At 44.7% G+C, this 22,093-nt stretch overlaps 1 protein-coding gene across 1 annotated transcript in view; it reads left to right on the top strand.

Annotated features, from left to right (window-relative positions):
• The first annotated feature begins 262 nt into the window (after positions 1 to 262).
• LOC109926819 (high affinity immunoglobulin gamma Fc receptor I-like) overlaps positions 263 to 22,093 on the top strand; it is a 30,646-nt gene continuing 8,815 nt past the window's right edge. Inside the window, 5 exon segments of the mRNA XM_048620997.1 lie at positions 263 to 293; positions 6,298 to 6,327; positions 8,387 to 8,656; positions 12,437 to 12,724; positions 16,092 to 16,358. Coding sequence (XP_048476954.1) covers positions 263 to 293; positions 6,298 to 6,327; positions 8,387 to 8,656; positions 12,437 to 12,724; positions 16,092 to 16,358 — 886 coding nt within the window.

Here is a 22,093-nt window from a genome sequence, read left to right as displayed (position 1 = left end):
ATTCTTTTACCGCAGAGGGCTGGGTCATTGAGTGTATTGTGGGGTGAGATTTTTAATCAGGAAGGGGAATGGTGGGGTGGGGTGGGGTGGGGGTCAATGGGGGTGGGGGGAGAAATGTACTGGTGACTGACATCTGTGTCCGACCTTGATCTCTCTCAGACTCTCTGGCTGTGCTCCCCTGCCACCAGCAGGATCAGAGAAGCAGGAAACAGCAGACTAAGTCTCTGACTGAATACACGCCCCAAACAGACAGGGCACAGCGATGGAGATCCTCACCACTCTCCTGCTGCTCGGTACATACCTCCAGCTTTTATCACCATTTCCGAGTGGCCGCAAGGGATAAATCCATCACTCGGCTCCTGCCCTCAGCTCAGTGCACAACCAGAATGTGAACAGATACACTCCCATCCAGACTGTGGACACACAGCATTCCATATGTGTGCTGGCATTTCCCACATTGTCTAACAAATGCACACTCTCTCTCCTTCATGTACTCTCTTATTCTCATATTCTCTCTTGTATGCACACTTTTTCTCACAGTCTCTCTCACTCTGTCTCATAAAGTCTCTCTCTCGCAATCACTCTCACAATCTCTCACACACTTTTTCTCATGCACACACTCTCTTTCATGCACAGAGATAACAAGGTGTAGAGCTGTATGAACACAGCAGGCCAAGCAGCATCAGCACCGTCTTCAGAAATGCACACGTGTGAAAGAGTGCGACAGAGAGACTATGAGAGAATGTGTGTGTGAAAGAGAGAGTGTGCTAAAGAGAGAGAATGTGAGAGAGAATGATGCCTGTGGAAAGACCCTTTGCTTTTCTTTGCCAGCTTTCTCATTGATTCCAAACAATTCTGACCTCTTGGAGACAATGAACATTAAATATCCTTTGAAAATTGAATATTCTTTATTGTTGCATGCATTCAATATAAAATGCAGTGAAAAGTGTGTGCTGTCGCTCATACATAAGCGCCATTCACAGAATAAAATAAAGATAACTTAAAGAGGTTCCAACTTTTCCTTCTGCGCTGCGACAGCATACCGCTGACAGAGTCCCACTCCAGGCTTTCCAGCCCACGCCATGCACTCGGGATTTGCGGCCAGTGAGGATGAAAGGGAGAAAGAGATGCTGGGGAATCTCACAGGGACCAGTCACTATGTTACGTTCAGTCACTTGAATCTGATGTGTTTCTGAAAAGGAAATGAATTTTAAACAAGACCTCACACCTAACATACATTGTCTGACCTCTTCTTTCCATTGATAAAGCCTTTAATTCTCTCAGGGCAGTTGACTTGAAAGAAATTTGGGGATTGACATATACATATTAAACAATTAAAACCTTCTAACTGATTAAAGATTTAACAGCATCTTAGGTTTGTTTAATACATCCTCATCAGTAGTGTGACCCTTTGATCTTTTACTTATAAATTCTGTATCTGATACCACCCCTCTCACTAACACCTGAAGAAGAAGTGAGACTCCAAAAGCTTGTGTTTTCAAATAAACCTGTTGGACTATAAGTTGGTGTCGTGTGATTTCTGACCTTTTCCATCCCAGTCCAACACTGGCACCTCCACATCAGGACTTATGAAAGGCAAATGATCCTAAATAAATCAACTGGCATTTTCTGAGTGTCAAAGGATAGATAAGCAAGAACCAGTACGTGTAGTATTTTCAGTTTTTCAGAAGACTTTTGATAGAAGGTTCTTGTGCAAAGTGAAAGCACAAGGGAATGAGGGTAGTATATTGATGTGGGCTGAGAATTAGTTGACAGACAGGAAACAGAGTGGGAATAAATGGCAGGCCAAGCAGCATCAGAGGAGCAGGAAGGCTGACGTTTCGGGCCTAGACCCTTCTTCAGAAATGGGGGACGGGAAGTGGGTTCTGAAATAAATAGGGAGAGAGTGGGAGGCGGATAGAAGATGGATAGAGGAGAAGACAGATGGAGAGAAGACAGACAGGTCAAAGAGGCGGGGATGGAGCCAGTAAAGCTGAGTGTAGGTGGGGAGTTAGGGAGGGGATAGGTCAGTCCAGGGAGGACGGACAGGTCAAGGTGGCGGGATGAGGGTGGGGCTTGAGGTGGGAGGTGGGGATAGGTGGGAGGAAGGAAAGGTTAAGGAGGCGGGGACGAGCTGGGCTGGTTTTGGGATGTGGTAGCGGGAGGGGAGATTTTGAAGCTTGTGAAGTCCACATTGATAACATTGGGCTGCAGGGTTCCCAAGCGGAATATGAGTTGCTGTTCCTGCAACCTTCGGGTAACATCGTTGTGGCACTGCAGGAGGCCCAGAATGGACATGTCGTCTGAGGAATGGGAGGGGGAGTTGAAATGGTTTGCGATTGGGAGGTGCAGTTGTTTAGTGTGAACGGAGTGTAGGTGTTCTGCAAAGCGGTCCCCAAGCCTCCGCTTGGTTTCCCCGATGTAGAGGAGGCCACAATGAACCTCCTGCAATGCCACAACGATGCTACCCGAAGGTTACAGGAACAGCAACTCATATTCTGCTTGGGAACCCTGCAGCCCAATGGTATCAATGTGGACTTCACAAGCCTCAAAATCTCCCCTCCCTCTACCGCATCCCAAAACCAGCCCAGCTCGTCCCCGCCTCCCTAACCTGTCCTTCCTCCAACCTATCCCTTCTTCCCACCTCAAGCTCCACCCCATCTCCTACCTACTAACCTCATCCCGCCCACTTGACCTGTCCGTCCTCCCTGGACTGACCTATCCCCTCCCTACCCCACCACCTACACTAACCTCTACTGGCTCCATCCCTGCCTCTTTGACCTGTCTGTCTCCTCTCCACCTATCTTCTCCTCTATCCATCTTCTATCCGCCTCCCCCTCTCTCCCTATTTATTTCAGAACCCCCTTCCCCTCCCCCATTTCTGAAGAAGGGTCTAGGCCCAAAACGTCAGCCTTCCTGCTCCTCTGATGCTGCTTGGCCTGCTGTGTTCATCCAGCTCTGCACCTTGTTATCTGAGATTCTCCAGCATCTGCAGTTCCTGCTATCTCAGGAATAAATGGCTCTTTGTCTGAGAGGCAAATAGTGACGAGTGGAACACGGCAGGGATCAACACTTGAGCTCCAACCACTCTCAATGTATATTAATGACCTGGATGAGGGAGCCAAATTCAATGGTTCCAAGTTTGGTCATGACACATAACTGGGCAGGATTGTGGGGAGGGCACAAAGGAGGTGAGTTAGACACATTGAGTGGGGCAAACACACGGCAGATGTAGTACAACATGGCTAAATGTGAAGTTATACACCTCAGGTGTGGAGAAACAGAAAGCGAACATGATTGAAATGGTGATATATTGGGAAGTATGGATATACAAAGGGATCCAAGTGTCAATAAAAGTAGACATTCAGGTGCGGCCAGTAATTAAGAAGGCAAATGGGACATAGGCGTTCATTGCAAGAGGATTGAAGTTTGGAAGTAGGGATGTCTTGCTGCAGATATACAGGGTCTCCCTGAGACAACACCTGGAGTATTATGTGCAGTTTTGTTCTCCCTACCTCAGAAAGGTTATCCTTTCCAGAGAGGGAATGAAGCAGAGGTTCACTCAGCTGGTGCCAGGGATGGCAGGACTGTCCAATAAAGAGACATTGGTTCGACTGGGATTTACATTTGCGAGAGTTTAGAAGGAGAAGAGGGGATCAGATTGAAAATTCTGTTCATACTAGATGTCGAGAGCATGTTTCCCCCTCGTTAAGAATGTCTACAAGAGACGGGGTAGGACTGAAATGAGGAGAAATATCTTCCATCTCCAGGGTGAGTGAGCCTATGAAATTCTATGCCACAGAAGGATATGGAACATAGGTCATAAATGGATCCGAGGAGAGAGATAATTATCTCGATTTGGAAGGAAGACAAAGAGGGGAATGATTCTATTGAATGATGTAGCAGGCTTGAGGGGCCAAATGGATGTTTTGAACTCAATCTCATTAGTACTCATTGTGTCATTTTTGTTTTTTAAATTCATTCACAGGATGTGGGCATCACCGGTTGGGCTCAGCATTAATTGCCTTCACTTTTTATTCCAGATTTTTATAGAATTCAACATTTATTGTCTGCCTATGACAGGAATTAAATCCATCTCCCTAGAAAAAACTCTCTCCCTGTCTCTCTCTGAATCTGCCTGTGTTCCTCGCTCTCTCTTTCTCTCTCTCTGACCCATCTCCCTTCTCCATCTCCCTATCTCTGTCTTCCCTCCCATTTTCTCTCCGTCTCCCAACTCTCTCTCCCTCTCTCTTTCTTGCTCCCACGCACTCTCTCTCTTTATCTTTCTTTCTTCCGTCTGTCTCTCCCTATGCCTCACACTTTTTCTCACTGTGTCTCTCTTTCTGTCTCTAAACGTCCTATTGCTGTCTCTGTTTCTCCCATCTTTTTCTTTCTCTCTCCCTCTCTTTCCCTCACAGTGTCACTCTTTGTCATGCTCTCTCTCGCTTCCCCTCCCTCTCACTCCATCTCCCTCATTCTGTCCTTTTCTCTCCAGTTCTCTCTATCAAACATCCCCTTCTCCCTTTTTCTCACACTGTCTCTCCTTCTCAAGACTCTCCACCCGTCTCAACATTATGTCTCGTTCTCCCATCTCTCTATCCAATCTCTCTCTCACCTACTCTCCCTCCTCCTCGCTCTCCCTCTGTCCCCCTTCTCCCCCTCTCTACCCTCCTTTCAATTTCTCTTTCCCTCTGTCTCTCTCTCCCTCTCCGTGTCACTCCACCACTCTCCCTCCTTCTCTCTCTTTTTTTACCCCTCTTCAGTCTCTGTCTGTCTGTCTCTCTCTCCCTCACTCTCTGCTTTCTTTAATCTGTATCCCTTTCATCTCTCTGTCCATATCTCTGCCCCTCACATGCATACGCCCACACTCTTTCACATGTGTACACACAGTCTCTCTCTCAGGCCTACACGCACACACACACATACGTGCATGCCCATGCTCTTTCACACACACAGAGACATCTCTGTCTCACACACATAGATTCTACTCTCTCACATACACACACAGACTCCTCTTGCTCACTGTCTCTCACACATACACACACAGACTCCTCTCTCATGTACACACAGACACTTCTCTCTCTCACTGTTCCTCTCTCTCTCTCTTTCTCTGACACACACACACACAAAGACTCCTCTCTCTGTCACATACATACACACAGACACAGAATCCTCTCTCTCAAACAGACTTCTCTCCCCCCTCTCTCTTTCTGACACACACATTCTCTCTCTCTCTTTCTCTCTCTCTCACACACACACACACACATACACTTCTCTATCTCTCATACCCAAAGACTCCGCTCTCACGCAAACATACACACAGTCACAGACTCATCTCTCTCACTGTCTCTGACACACACACACACATACACAAAGACTCCTCTCTCTCACACACATACACACAGATACAGAATCCTGTCTGTCAAACTGACTCCTCTCCCCTTTCTCACACACACACACACACACACACACACAGACTTCTCTATGTCTCTCATCCCTGTCTCACAAACATGCACAGTCACAGACTCGTCTCTCTCACTGTCTCTGACACACGCACACATATTCTTTCTCTCACACAAACACTCACATGCACACTTTCTCACGCACACTCTATCTTAAATGCACATACACAAAGCACAAACTCTATTACACACAAACACACACTCACTCTCTCTCACACACACACATACACATGCACTGTCTCTCTCTCTCTCTCTCTCTCTCACATATTCTCTGACAGACACTCATGCACACACTCACTATTTCTCATGCACACACACACATTTTTCTCAAACACACACACACACACACACACACAATTTTTCTCATGTGCACATGCACATGCACGTGTACGTTTGCTCACACACCGTCACATGCACATGACCTCAACAAGTGAGCCTCATAATGCATCACCGCTGAACAAATTAAGTTAAGGCATTTGATCAGCAGTAGGCCATTCACTCCATTGAGTCTGCTCCACCATTCCAGGAGATCATGGCTGATCCGATTATCCCCAACTCCACTTGTCCCTCTTACCCTCGATTCCTCTTCCTAATAAAAAAGTCTCTCCAGCTCAGTCCTGAATCTACTTTCTAAACCCATTTCTTTTGGACGATGGGAAAGTCATCTCCGGACTTTGTTAATAAACATTTCAGGACATAGGACGCATCACATAGATGTATTTTAAAGCATGACTTACGTAGAGCAATTTTCAAAGCTGTAACCACTGAATAGTTTTCTCTATGTCGACATAAAGGCCACAAAACTTATCAATTGTATCTAATTGTGTGTTTTCAGGGCAAGTGATGATTCTACAAATACGAGAAGGTAAGTTGAGTTCCAGTTTTGTTTTATGACATATTGATGAACTCCACAGTGTCAGTACTCCAGCCAATGGAAAGCAAAGTATTGCGGGTGCAGGAGATCTGAGACAAACACTGAGAGTGCTGGAAAAACTCAACAGGTCTGGCAGCATCTGTGGAGAGAGAGGGAGTGAGAAAATCAGAGTTACATTTCGAGTCCATCACACTCCTGACTTGGAGTCTTTGAGATGTACAACAATGGAAACAGACACCTTGGACCAACTCATCCATGCCAACCAGATAGCCTAAATTAATCTAGTCCTATTTGGCAGCATTTGGCACATCTCCCGCTTATACTCTTCCTATTCATGTACTCATCCAAATGCCTTTTAAATGTTGTAATTATACCAGCCTCCAATACCTCCACTTGCAGCTGCTTCGAAGCATGCACCACCCTCTGCATTAAAAAGTTGCCTTTTAGGTCCCTTTTAAATCTTTCCCCTCTCACGTTAAACCTATGCCATCTAGTTTTGGACTGCCCTACCCTGGGGCAAAGACCTTGGCTATTCACTCTATTCATGCCCCTCAGAAAGGTCACCCCTCAGCCTCCAACGCTACAGGTAAAATAACACCAGCCTATTCAACCTGCCCCTACAGCTCAAACCCTCCAACCCTGGCAACATCCTCGTTAATCTTTTCTGAACCCTTTCAAGTTTGTCGACACCTTTCCCATAGCAGTATTCCAAATGTGGCCTAACCAATCTCCTCTACAGCCACAGCATGACCTCCCAACTCGTATACTCAATGAACTGACCAATAAAGGCAAACATTACAAACATCTTCTTCATTTCTTTCACCACCTTCAATGAACTATGAACCTTCACCCCAAGGTCTCTTTGTTTGGCAGCACTCCCAGGACCCTACCATCAAGTGTATAAGTCTTGCCCTAATTTGCCTCACTAAAATGCAACACTTCACTTTTATTTAAATTAAACTCCATCTGCACTCCTCAGCCCATCCATGGTCTCACAGTACTCTGAGATAAACCTTTTCACTGTACATTTTACCACCAATTTTGGTGTTGACTGCAAACTTAGTAACCATGTTTCTTACATTCACATCCAAATGTAATTGATGAAAACTAATGGATTCAGCACCGATCCATGCGGCACACTGCTGATCACAGGTCTTCTGACTGAAAAGCAACCCTGCACCACCATCCTCTGTCTCCTATCTATAAGCCAATTTTGTATCCAATTGGCTAGCTCTCCCTGTATTCCATGTGATGTAACCTTGCCAACCAGTCTACTATGTGGATTCTTGTCAAGCACCTTGCTGAAGTCCATTTAGACAACATCCACCATTTTGCCTTCATCAATCTTCTTTGTCACTTCTTCAAAATATTCAATCAAGTCAGTGAGACACAGTTTTCCATGCAGAACACCATGTTGACAATCCCTTGTACCTCGGCGATAGTGGACAGGCTTTGGGCAGTCGGGAGGTGTGTTACTCGCTGCAGGATTCCCAGCCTCTGACCTGCTCTTGTAGCTTACATGGCGAGTCCAGCTCAGTTTCTGGTCAATGGTAATCCCTAGGATTTTGATAGTGAGGGGATTCAGTGATGATAATACAATTGAAAGTCAAGGAATGGTAGATAGATTCTCTCTCAGTGGTAACCACTTGGATGTTGATAGTGGAGGGGGTCAGTGGTGGTTCAGTGAACATTAAGAGAGTGATGGTAGTTATCCCCAGGATGTCGACAGTGGGGGATTCAGTGTTAGTAACACCATTGAATGTTAAGGGGCTGATAGTTAGATTATCTCTCAGTGGTAATGCCCAGAATGTTGATAGTGGGGGAATTCAGTGATGGTAATAGCATTCAATGTCAAGGGGTGATAGTTAGATTTTCTATTATTTGAGATGGTCATTGCCTGGCATTTGTGTAGTGCAAATTTTACTTGCCACTTGTCAGCCCATGCCTGGATATTGGACTGCTTAAGTTGTCGGAGCAGCAAGCTAACCATCCGACTGCAGCAAGACAGTTTCAGTTCTTCCCCATGTGAATGTGTTTCTCTGTGGATTAGGTTCCCCATCAGAGACTGGAACACCTGTGCTAATGATAGAGCCAATGTGGGAGAGATTCTTAACGGGTGACCGGATCGTTCTTAGCTGTGATGCCGGTTGAGAGCTTCATTCTGTGAGATATAAGTGGATCGTAAACAACACTATCAAAGAGTTCAGCGGGAAGATTTACGCCATTGAGGCTGCTGGAATAGAGCATAATGGGGAATACAGATGCCAAACTTTGACACAAACAACAGCCTACAGTAACAGCATTCTCGTGAGAGTATCCGGTGAGTCACGCCGGTCTTGGATAAGTCAAACTCTTTGTCTCAATTAGCATCCCTTCAGGCATTTGAGGGGAGTTACAGTAATTCCCAGGGATGGACGGGGGTGGGAAAAGCAAGGGTATTGGGATTCTCTTGGGATAGCACCACTGTAGTTGCGATGTGCAAAGTTTCACTGGAATTCACTGTTATGATTGTCGGTCCATCCCACCACTTTTTTCACACACCCCAACCTCCCCGGCCCCAATCCTTTCTCGAGCATTGCTGTCAAGTTCTGAGCCATGTGCCCATGGACTGGGCAGCTTGCTCACTTGAGAACTGGTGGCAATTGGATCCGGAAGGGCAAAGATCCGGCAAAGATTCCAGGCGGGACTCTTCTGAAGGTGGGGTTGATGGGTTTGATGGACACTATCTCCTCGATCTAACATCTATCCCAGATCTCACTGAGACTGGATGACTGTTCCCTAGCAACTCCCATAGGGAAGAGGAGATTTGAACCCACCCTTGTGGTCTGTCACCCTCGTTCGCTCAATTGCTAGTTTGTGATAGGACCAGTACACCAACACTACCCCTTGTATCATGTATAGTTCTTCACACACAGTGGACTGAGTTGGACAATCTCATTGAATGACAGAGCTCTACTCCTTGATCCTATTTTCTATGTTTTAATCCTCCTCACCCAACTCTTCAGCTTTCTACTTAACTGGCTCCTTCCTTCCGTTTTTGTCTTTTCAATGTTACGATTCATTCATGTGTTTGAATGTGTGACTGTCTTGTGATTTTAAGGGCATGAGTTTTTTTTTTAATATTTCACTTCTGAGAATTTTAAGTTGCTATATCAAAGTTTCCTGGCTTGGAGTCTTCACAAATTTAAAACAAAACAACAAAAAGAAAACACATTGCTGGTGCACTCACAGAGTGACAAAGTCTGAACTGAAGCAATCTCTTAATAAGAGAAAAACAGATCCCTTTTTAAACCAAACTCCTGGTTATTTCTGAACTTAAGTCAAAACTTAATGTCCGCACAGTGCCTGCTATGGACTGAAAAGTATCATTTTCCATTCTAGCCTCAGTGCTGAAGTGTCTCATCCCTGGAATCTTTCCTGTAAACTGCTTCTGCCCTCCCCATCCCCGCACCCCACCCCACCCAATGCATTTCAAACTTTTCTTGTAATGTGGCACCCACAACTGTACACAGTACTCCAGCTGAGGTCTAACAAGTGTCCTGTATAAGTTCAACGTGACGTCCCTGCTGTCGGACTCCATGCCTCTATTAATAAAGCTGAACGCGCTGTGAGCTTTATTAACTGTGCACTCCCCCTGTCCTGCCACCTTCAATGATCTGTGCACATATACCCCCAACTTCCTCTGCTCTTATACCACCCTTTAGAATTGTACTCCCCTATTTTATATTATCTTTCAATATTCTTCCCACCAATGTGGATTACCTCACACTTCTCTTTGCATTGAACTGCATCTGCCACCTCTCTGCCCACTCCACCAACTTGTCAATGTCCGATCCGATTTCTGCACTGTTCTCTTTGCAGATTACGATTCTCCCAGGTTTCTTGCCATCTACAAATTTGCAAATGGTCCCCCTGCACGGCAAGATCCAGATCATTAATTATATATCCACTACGAATATTCATCTGACCCTGAAAATTGATTGGATCAGTGGGCTGAGGAGTGGCAGATGGAGATTAATTTGGGTAAATGTGACGTGTTGCATTTTGGTAAACAAACAAGGGCAGGGCTTATACAATTAAAAGGGCCTTTGGTAGTGTAGCTGATAGAGAGATCTGGGGTTCAGGTACATAATTCTTTGAATTTTGCATCAGAAGCAGACAGGATGGTTAAGAAGGCATTTCACACGTTTGCGTTCATTGCTCAGACCTTTGAGTATAGGAGTTGGGACGTCATGTTGAGGTTGTGCAGGATATTGGTGAGGCCTCTTCTGGAGTACTGCACCCCGTTCTGGTTGCCCTGTTATAGGAAAGATATTATTAAGCTGGAGAAGGTTCAGAAAAGATTTATCAGGTTGTTGCCAGGAATGGAGGTTTTGAGTTAAGAAGAGAGGTTAGATAGGCTGGAGCATAGGAGTTTGAGGGGTTACCTTACAAAGGTTTATAATATCATGAGCAGTATATACAAGGTGAATGGCAGTGTCTTTTTTTTAACTTGGTGAGGGATTTCACGACTAGGGGGCATATTTTTAAAGTGACAGGAGAGTGATTTGTAAAGGCAATGAGCGGCATTTTCTTTTTTTTAAGTAGAGAGTGGTTTATGTTTGGAATGAACTTCCACTGGAAGTGGTGGATGTGGGTACAGATACAACATTTAAAAGACATTTGGATTAAGTGCACAAATAGGAAATATTTGGAGGGCTATGGGCCAAGTGTAGGCACGTGGGACTACTTTAGTTTGGGATTATGGTCAATATAGATTAGTTGGACTGAAGAATCTGTTCCCGCGCTGTATGACTCCGTGACCATAAGTCTAATTCTTTCTTGTCATCCTTTGTTAAACACCTCCCACTGCGCAGTTTCTCTTCCACAGTGAATGCAGGACATCACAAAATGGTTGGTTCTCCTTTTCAAACATTAACTTGGTGCATCAAAGACAGAATTGTAGACCTCAGCAGTATCTTATTCTGCATGTAGCCAGTGCTAACTGGTATCTCGGCAGAGCAGTGACTTGTGACACTGATGTTCTCAAATTCTGGAGACATGGGATCAGAATGAGGTCATTCAGCTCATTGTGTCTGCTCCACCATACAATGAGATCACAGCTGATCTGATAATTTACTTTCCCCATATAACCCTCGATTCCCCTTTCAGATTAAAAATCTCAGCCTTGAATATACTCAATGACCCAGCCTCGACAGTCGTCTGCAGTGAAGAATTCCACAGATTTGCTCCCCTTGGAGAGAAGAAATTCCTCCTCATCTTCATCTTCAGTGGGCACCCCACCCTCCACCCTGTATTCTAAGTTGATGCCCCTTTGGTCCCAGACTCTCCTACACAAGGAGAAAGAACCTATGTCCACATCTACCCTGTCATGTCCTTCTAAGGATTTTCAATAAGGTTGCCTCTCCTCCTTCTAAACTTCAATGAAGACAGGCCCAACCTACTTAACCTCCTCCTCACCAGATGGTCCCTCCATACCCAAGATCAACCGAGAGAACCTTCTCTAGACTGCCTCCAATGCCAGTCGAACCTCCTTTAGATATGAGGCCCAAACTGTACACTGTATCCCAGCTGTGGTCTGACTAATGCCTTGTATAGTTTTAGCAAAACCTCCCAACTTTTATACTCCATTCCCTTTGAAAATATGACAAGTCATGTTCCCTATGACGGACTGAACTTGGATCCTTGCTAATTTTTTGTGATTCATGGACGAAGACTCCCCACATCCCTCCATCCCATAGCTTTATGCAGTCTTTTTCCATTTAAACAATATCCAGTTCCTGTACTCTTTCTGTCAACGGGATACACTGCTCCTGGGAATTACACAATTTTTTTTCTGTAGTTTGGACAGTGGACTGCAGTGGGGAAAGGACTCTGAGAAAGCAAAACTCACTGCCCGTTTTGAAAAGTAGTTTTCTTACCCTCATTGGAAGCATTGGTTACACAGCTGCTTGCTGAAGCAGACGAGAAAGTCGCGTTGGATGATGAGGTGGAGTGAAGGGGATGTGTACGAGTGGAGATTTGGCCAGCAGCAAGTAGCTGATTGGTCTGGTTGGTGCTTACATCCAGTTATTAATTCAAGTCATTTCTTTTTTGACAGGTCCTGAATTGATTATGAGGATTGAGACTGAGCCAGAACCTCTGTGGTATGAACAGACATTGAGATTGATTTGTCACTGCACATACCCCATGCACAATGAATTCATTTACACATTTTATCAGGAAGGTTCTGTTATTGCTGAGATCCGGACAAGAAATAAAAGTGTTTCTTTTCAAAAGGAGCGGGTTACATTTGAGGATACAGGATGGTATCGATGCCAAGTGCAGATTGTTAATTATCCTGATGGTCCCATGTACACATCAGCTTACAGACGTGTGGATGTGCGAGGTACGTGTCACTTTAGAACATAGGGGCTAGGAGCAGGAGGAATCCATTCAGTCCCTTGAAAGTCTGCTCCCCCATTCCATACGATTGTGGCTGATCACATCTCGGCCTCAACTCCACTTTCCAGCCCCTATTCCCTTTAACCCATCACTGATTTATTCAGCATCCCAGCATCTCCCATTCGCTCTGCGGGGTGGGTGAATTCCTACAGATTCACGCACCGTCCCTTCCCCCACTTTGAGAGAAGCCATTCCTCCTCATCTCTGTTTTCAATCTGCCCCATTCCCATTCTCCTGAAATCCATAGAACCTCAAAAAGTGTGGGAACAGGCCATTCAGCCCATTGAGTCTACACTGACCCTTCAAAGCGCATCCCACCCAGACTCATCCCCATAACCCTTCATTTTCTATGGCTAATTGACCTTACATATACCTCCCTGAACACTACAGGTAATTTAACATAGCCAATCCACCTAACTTGCAGGTTTTTGGATATGGGAGGAAACCAGAGCACCTGGAGCAAATCTACACAGACAGCTGCCTGAGGGTGGAGTTGAACTCAAGTCGCTGGCACTGTGAGGCAGCAGTGCTAACCACTGAGCCACCTTGACATCTTGTTCTAGATTGCCCCACATGAGGAAATATCCTCTCCGTTTCCTTTGTCAATCCCACCTTTACTATCTTATATCCCTCAATTATGTCTACTCACATTCTTTTAAACAGCAGACAATACAGGGCAAAACTGCTCAATCTCTCTTCATAAGACAAACTCCTCAACTCTGGAATCAATTTCGTGATTCTCCTCTGAACTGCCTCCAATGCTACTACACCCCTTCTCAAGTAAGAGGACCAAAACTCTACGCAGTACTCTGGATGCCGAAACACTAATGCCTTGCACAGTTGCAGCAACACTTACATTCTTATATGTGCCATTCCTTTAGCAATTGCCTGTTCCCTTCCATATTGCCTGCTGTCTCTGTGTGCCAGCTTTCTGAGATTCATGCACAAGGACATCCAGACCCCTCTGTACCAGATCACTCTGAAGCTTCTCTCCCACTTGAATAATAAAGTGCCTTTCTATTCCTTTGACTACAATGGGCAACCTCACACTTTTTGATGTCAAATGTTGGCACCTTCACCGAACCTATGCATTTCTATTTATTATTTCTTCATAGAAGTTACAGAAACCCTACAGTGTGGAAGCAGGCCTTTCAGCCCAACAAGTCCACACCGAACCTCAGAGCATCCCACCCAGACCTGTCCCCCTGTAACCCACTGAATCTACACATCCCTGAACACTACAGGCAATTTAGCATGGCCAATTCATCTAACCTGCACATCTTTGGACTGTGGGAGAAAACCAGAGCAGCCGGAGGAAACCCACGCAGGCACAGGGAGATTGTGCAAACTCCACACAGACAGTCACCTACGGCTGGAATCAAACCTGGGTCGCTGGCACTGTGAGGTAGCAGTGCTAACCATTGAGCCACTGTGCCACTTAACTCATTGTAGTTTAGTTTCCCAACTATTTTAGTGTCATCTTCTGTCCCTTCATACAAGTCATAAATATACATTGCAAATAGCTAGGGACAAGGACTTAAACCTGTGGGGTCCCACTCATTATAGCTTGCCAAACAAAAAAACAGATCCATTTATCCTGATTCTCTGTTGTCTATTGGCTCGTCAATCATCGATCCAAACTAATGTAGCACCCTAAATTTGATGTGGATGGGATTTTAGAAGTTAGAATTTGATTGATTTAATTCTCAAGAAATCTAGAGGGAAATGAATTTCAGAAGCCAAAAGGATAACACTGATTGATTGGCATTAATAAGGCAGTAATTGAGCAGTTAATTAGAACTGATAACAGCATGGTGCTGGATCTGATATCAGTTGCTGGCTGTAATGCTTCCGGTTTTACCCTACCACCCAGGTTAAACTGCCCCTATGTTGACTTGAAACGATGGCTAATATTGAACCCTCAACATCTCCCAGTCCCTGATACTCCCAATACTGATGTCAGGCTGACTGGTCTATAATTCCCAGTTTTGTTTCCACCACCATTTTTAAAGAGTAAGGTTACATCAGCTACCCTGTAATGTGTAGGAACTGTTTCAGAGTCAGTAGGATCCTGGAACATGATCATCAATGCATCCATTAATTCTAAGGCCAGTTACTTAAACACTCTTGGATGTAGGTTGTCAGTTCCTGGGGATTTATCAACCTTCAATCACATCAATTTGCCCAGCAATATTTCTTTACTTCTTCCATCCACTGATCTCTTTTTTCGCCATCATTTCCAGTAAATTTTTCATACTCTCCTGTGTGTAGACATAATTGAAGTATAAATTTTGTTTATCCGCCATTATAAAGTCCCCTGTTTCTGACTGCAAGAGGCTTACATTAGTTTTCACCAAACTTCTTATCTTGACATACCTGCAGAAGCTTTCACAGTCAGTTCTTCTGTTCCCTGCAAGCTTACACTCATACTCTAGTTTATCTTTCTCAATGCATCTTTTAGATCTCTCTTGCTGACATCTAAACTGTTCCCAATTCTCAGGGCTATTATTTATTTTTCTTGCCAATTTTTATGCCTTTTTTTGCAGTTAGTACTATCTTCAACTTCCTTTGGAAGCCTGGTTTGGTCAGTGTTCTCTTTGCACTCTTGAGTCAGGTTGTAATAAATAATTTCTGTAGTTCACCTATTTGTCATCGAATGTTTGGCACTGCCTACCCACTCTCATTCCTTTCAGTAGCATTTCCCAATCCATCATAGTCAACTCATGCTTCAAACATTGCAGTTTTCCTTATTAAGATTCAGGAATCTCGTCCCAGAAACTCACTCATGTTATGATTGCTCATCCCAAGGGGTCTCTTAGAACTGCACTTGCAATCATTCCAACAAAAATCTAAATGCAGCAAACATTCGCTGATGCATAAAGCCATTCAGTCTCCATCCAGGCTTCCAAACTGTTTTTAGAAGGAATGGTGTCAGAAATACTTGCGAGTTAATGATTAACATCACATGAAGAGATGAAAATGCACTAGTTAATTGCTCCTGAAATAACTCCACAGAGGCCAGTACCCAGTCACCAAGTCACCCTTTAATTACACTTGTATAGTACATGACACTGACCCAGGCAACTCAGAGCTGGCTTCGAGAGTGAGCAGAAACTCTGACACAATCCTTTATGCCTTTCAGCCAGGACTCTGTTCAGACAAGGTAAACAGCCCCTATGAGGTCCACCTGGCTGACCTTGTTACACTTAGTACAGCTGCAAAGTAGATACCCAAGCAACAAACATTGAAAATGATGAATTAAAATTATATGGTTTTTGTCACAAAAAATTTAACCGTTCTGTCAATATCAGAAAGTCCAGTGATATTGCTGGTGGATCCCAGACTGCAGAGAGATGGTAATCCCATCACACTGAATTGTCGGTGTACCCAGGACCATGTGTGTGGGAGAGGACAAATTTACTTCTACAGAAATGAGACCCTCCTGAACTCTGATTCCAGGCCTCGCAACATCTATCTCATCCACCGAGCAACCCGAATGGATTCGGGATGGTACCGCTGTGCGATTTTCCAGAACCTTTCGACGTTCCTGTCCCTCTGGGTGGAAGTCACTGTCCAGAGTGAGTCAACCAAGGGGCCAGGTTGTGGTGAGGGGGTGGGGTGTGCGTTGGGGATGTGGGAGGAGGCTGACGCAGGATGGAAACGAAGTTTCACTTGCACTGATCTGGCCAAAAATTAAAATGGTGCCTTTCGGTTGGCGTCTTGAAATTGATCAGGACATTTTGTAAGAGTGCCAACTCAAGGAGGAGCAAATCAACATTGGCAATGGAAAAGAGGAGATGGATTGGCACTCTGGTCGTCATGGAGAATGCACCAGTCAATGACAATTACTCAGAAATGCATCTGTCAGTTTAACAGATGTCACATGTCATCTTGCATTGCTGTTGGAATAGCCCCAGTTTTTCTGTCCAAATTGAGCTGCTGGGACTGAGGAGGGTTAACTTCATGAGGGGGGTTTTGTAATTGGTAGATCACCAACATTCATCTCTGCTCTGATCCCAAGACCAGATTCTTACCGGAGCTCATTTGGTTGTGAGTGGCCTCTTACTGTGTAACTTGGCCTGACTCTGTGCAAGTGTTTTGCATCTGCATGATGCATGTAACCTGATTGTCCTCAGAATGTGAAGATCATTAAATGTAGGAGCGGGAATAGGCCATTCAGCCCATCGAGACAATTCCACTCTTCAATAGTAGCATGTCCGATCTGATCATCCTCAACTCCACTTTCCTGCCTTGCCCCCACCTCTCCCCCATCACCCTCAATTCCCCTTCCTGATTAAAAATCCCCATCTCGGCTTGAATATACTGAATGGCCCAGCCTTGACAGCCCTCTGTGGTAAAAAAAAATTCCACAGATTAGCTCCCCTCAGAGAAAATAAATTCTTCCTCATCCCCAACTTCAATAGGAAGCCTCCCTTATTCTGAGATGATGCCCCTCTAGTCGTACACTCTCCCACACAAGGGGAAACAACTTCTCTCTGCATCTCCCCTGTCAGGTTCCTCTAATAATCTTCAATAAGGTCACCTCTAATTCTTCTAAACACCAATTTGGACAGGCCGTACCTATTCAACCTTTCCCTCATCAGACAGTCTCTCCATATCTGGGATCAGCCGAGTGAACCTTCTCTGGGCTGCCTCCACTGCCCAGGCTATCTTTCTTCAGAGATGGGAACCCAGAACTGTTCACAGTAGTCCAAATTGGATAAATACGAGATAAAAGTGAAGTGTTGTATTTTGGTAAGGCAAAATCAGGGCAGGGCTTATATATTTAATGCTAGCATCTTGGGGCATATTGTTGAATAAAGGGACATAGAGGGTGCAGGTTCATAGTTCCTTGAAAGTTGAGTCGCAGGTAGACAGGATTTTGAAGAAGGTGTTCAGTAAACTTGCCTTCATTGGTCAGTGCAATGTGTATCAGGGTTGGGATTTCATATTGAGGCTGTAGAAGACATTGATAAAGCCATTTTTGGAATACAGCATTCAATTCTGGACTCCTTGCTAGGAACGATGTCCTTCAGCTAGAAAGGATTTTGAAAAGATTTACAAGAATGTTGCTGGGGTTGTAGGGTTTGAGGAAGAGGGAGAGGCTGAATAGGCTGGGGCTATGTTCCCTGGAGCGTCGAAGGCTGAGGTTCATAAAATATAGAAGTTTAGAAAATCATATGGGGCATGGATCGGGTGAATAGCCAAGGTCTTCGCCAGTATAAGGGTGTCCGTAACTGGATGGCATTGGTTTAAGGTGAGAGGGGACAAGTTTAAAGGGCACCTAAGGGACAACACTTTTCACACAGAGAGTGGTGCATGCATGGAATGAGCTGCCAGAGGAAGTCATAGAGATGGGTACAATGACAACATTTAAAAGGCATCTGAATGGGTACATGAATAGGAAAGGCTCAGAGGGATATGATTCCAAACTCTGGCAAAAAGGACAAGATTAATTTAGAATATCTGGTCGACATGCATGAGTTGGACTGACGGGTCTGTTTCCATGCTGTACATCTGTACGACTCTACCCTTCAGCTCCATTCGCTACTCCTCAAATACTGAAGCAACCTGTGTGCAAATGTAAGAAGATCTGGATGATATCCAGGCTTATGCTGACAAGTGGCAAGTAAAATCTTCACCACACAAATAAGAAAGAATCTAACCATCGCCCCCTTGATGCTCAATGGTCTTACTATCACTGAATCCCCCCACTGTCAACATCCTGGGGTTACTATTGAGAGAGAATCTACCTATCACCTCTTAATACTTAATGGTATTACATCACTGAATTCCCCCACTACCAACATCCTGGGGATTATCATTGACCAAAAACTGAACTGGATTCATCATTTCAAAACTGTGGCTGCAAGAGCAGACCAGAGGCTAGGAATACTGCAGCGAGTAACTCACCTCCTGACTCCCGCCAAAGCCTGTCCACCATCGACAAGGCGTAAGTCAGGAGTGTGATGCAATATTCCACACTTGCCTGGATGAGTGCAACTCCAACAACATTCGAGAGGCTCGACACTATCCAGGACAAAGCAGCTGCCATTTGATTGGCACCACATCCACTCCCTCCACCATCGATGGTCAGTAGCAGCAGAGTGTACCATCTATGAGACTACTGCAAAATTCACCAAAGATCCTAAGACAGCACCTTCCAAACCCATGATCACTTCCATCCAGAAGGAAAGGGAGGCAGATATAGGGGAAGACCACCCCCTGCACATTCCCCTCCAAGCCACTCACCATCCTGACTTAGAAATATATCGGCCATTTCTTCAGTGTCAATGTGTCAAAATCCTGGAATTCCCTTCCTCATGGCATTTGTGCCTAATCTATAGCACATGGACTGCAGCGGTTCAAGAAGACAGCTCACTATTACTTTCTCAAGGGACAATGTTGGTTAATATAGGGCCCAGCCAGTCATGTCCATGTCACCATAAGTAGAAAATAAAGTAAAGGCAGTAAGAGACAAAGAGTTCAAGTGAGGTTGACTTGAAATCAGTTAAGTATGTTAATTGTTGGTTGGAGTTTTCAGTCCGAGTAAGGTTGATCAACATTTGTTATCTTTATTATTGTAAGGTCAAAGAAAACAAAATTGTTATAAGTAAATAAATGTCACATATTATCAACCTAAATGAAATAAATTAAGGTATGACAACACAGCTCAGTCATGTGGAATGCATGTTTTAATATGTGGGAAATCATGGATGTTACAGGTGACCAGCACATGATTCCTTCCATCATAGCATCACAGAAAATAGGAGCAGGAGTCGGGGACATTCGGCCCTTTGAAGCCTGCTTCACCATTCAATCCGATCATGGCTGATCATCCATCTCAGTACTCTGGTTCCCCTTTCACCCCATACCCTTTGATCCCTTTAACCTTAAGAACTATCCCTGATGAAAATGGGATTAGAAAAGCAAGGTGCTTGTTTTTGACTGGTAAGCCATGATGGGTCAACGGGCCTGTTTCTGCACTGAAAACTCAGTAACTATATCTAATTCTGCACCTTCACCACTGGGGATCTGTCCTTGAAAAGTCATGTCTGTGTGCAGTATGTGTTGGGGTCATTAATTTTGCTGCTTGGGATTTAATTGATGCCTGAATTTTCTCTCTCCTCCCCAGTCCCCGTGAGCTGCCCATCCATCAGCTCAGATCTGAAGGGGTCCGCTGTGTCCATCGGTGACCACTTTACCATCTGGTGTACCTCCGAAAGTGGGACACTGCCTATAAACCTCATGCTATATCGTCACTACCACCACCTCCTGAGGAACACGACAGTCATTGACTCCAGGACAGCCACATTCCATGTCACCGTGCCACCTGAGGGGGAGGGCGCTGTGTACTCCTGTGTGCTGCAAATGCCGTTGCCCACGTTATCAACTGTAGTGAGCCGCTCGCCCTCACTATGTCAGGTATGGATCAAAATGGAAGAAGTCATCAGTTGTAGATTACCATGTTATCTGAGGGGACACTCAAAACTTTTACCCAGATATCCGAGGGGCAGCACAGTGCCTCAGTGGTTAGCACTGCTGCCTCACAGTGCCAAAGTCCTGGGTTTGAATCCAACCTGGGGCGACTGTCTGTGTTGAGTTTGATGCTCTCCCTGTATCTGTGGGGTTTCTGCCAGGTGCTCTGGTTTCCTCCCACAGCCCAAAGATATGCAGGTTAAGTGGATTGGCCATGATAAAATGCCCATAGAGTTCAGGGGTATGTTGGTTAGGTGCATTAGATGCAGGAAATGTAGGGATAGGGTAGGGGGATGGGAATGGGCCTGGGTGGGATGCTTCGACACTTTAGGAATTCTATGATTCTATGATATCCTGTGGACCAAAGGTGGGGAACTTACTCAGTACCTAAATAAACCCTTTTTTTTTTACTTAACCCTTCAGATACCAGCACTCAATAAAAAGAATGCATTCACTTCTTACCTCATCTAACCTAACTTCAGCTTTAACTCACCTCATTTAGATTCACTTTGTTTGATTTAATTCACATTTAACCCTGACTATTCATTTGACTTGAATTGAACACTAGCTCGGTTTAAGTGAAGTAGTCAAATTTGCTCTTCGTGTAGATCTTGCCTCGTGATTCTCTGTCCTCTCCGAAGATCACTTCAGGGCACATACTTTGCGAATGTTGTTCTCCAGAGCTCCCCCTGAAAAATCCTTTTTCTGCTCACTTTATCTCAAAGTTCCTTCCAGAAACTTATCTGGCTCTCAGCCAATGAATTAACTAAACCCTGATCACATTGCTTCATCCCAGCCATCAATGTTTTACTGAGTCACAGAGTCATAGAGCACGGAATCAGGCCCTGAGGCCCAACTCGTCCATGCTGGCCAGTTTCCCAAACTAAACTAGTCCTGTTTGCCTGCATTTGGCCTTTCTCCCTCAAAGCCTGTCCTATTCATGTACCTATTGAAACATTTTTTAAAACTTGTAACTGTACATGCACTTACCACTTCCTCTGGTAGTGCATTCTATACACGAATCACCCTTTGTGTCAAAAAGTTGTCCCTCAGGTCCCTTTTAAATCTTTCCCCTCTCAGCTTAAACCTGTGCCCCGTAGTTTAGTTACTCTGGGGTAAAGATCTTTCTTTTTCACCCTGTCTATAATCCTCTTATTGGGCCACCCCTCAACCTCCTATGCTCCACGGAAAACAGTCCCAGCTTATCCAGCCTCTCCTTGTAATTCAAACCCTTCAGCTTCAGTAATGTCCATGTAAATCTTTTCTGCATCCTTTCCATTTTAATAATATCCTTCCTATAGGAGGGCAGCCAGAATTGTATACAGTAATCTAAAAGTAGCCTCATCAATGTCCTGTACATGCACAACATGACGTCTCAACTCTATACTCAGTGGTCTGAGCAATGATTAAAAATTAAACTCCCAATGTTAAACAGCTATATTCCATGTTCTGTGTAAGGTACTATGGTCTATCTTGGTGACTACCTGACACTTGCCTTATTTGATCAACAAGGAAACTTTTTCCCTGTCCCCACTCCCCCTGTTTCGTTCTTGTTCCTTTTATGAGTGGGAACAGATTCTCCCTATCGACTCTGTCCAGTTCCCCCGTCTCATGATTTTGAAAATCTCGAACAATTCGCAACTTCTTGCTCAATTCTCGTCACTGAAGTTTCTCAGGCCTGGAACCATTCATGTAAACTGCTCCTGCACTCACTGTCTCTCTGCAATGCAGTCACATCTTTCCTATAATGTGGCGCCCACAACTATACACAATACTGAAGCTGAGGTCTGACAAATGTCTTGTACAACTTAATTTCCCTGCTCTCTGATTTTAT

The sequence above is a fragment of the Rhincodon typus genome, unplaced genomic scaffold (genome assembly GCF_021869965.1).
Source record: "Rhincodon typus isolate 14 unplaced genomic scaffold, sRhiTyp1.1 hic_rhity00000051, whole genome shotgun sequence".
In the NCBI taxonomy this organism is placed as follows: Eukaryota; Metazoa; Chordata; class Chondrichthyes; order Orectolobiformes; family Rhincodontidae; genus Rhincodon; species Rhincodon typus.
This window is presented reverse-complemented; position numbering and strand designations above follow the sequence as displayed.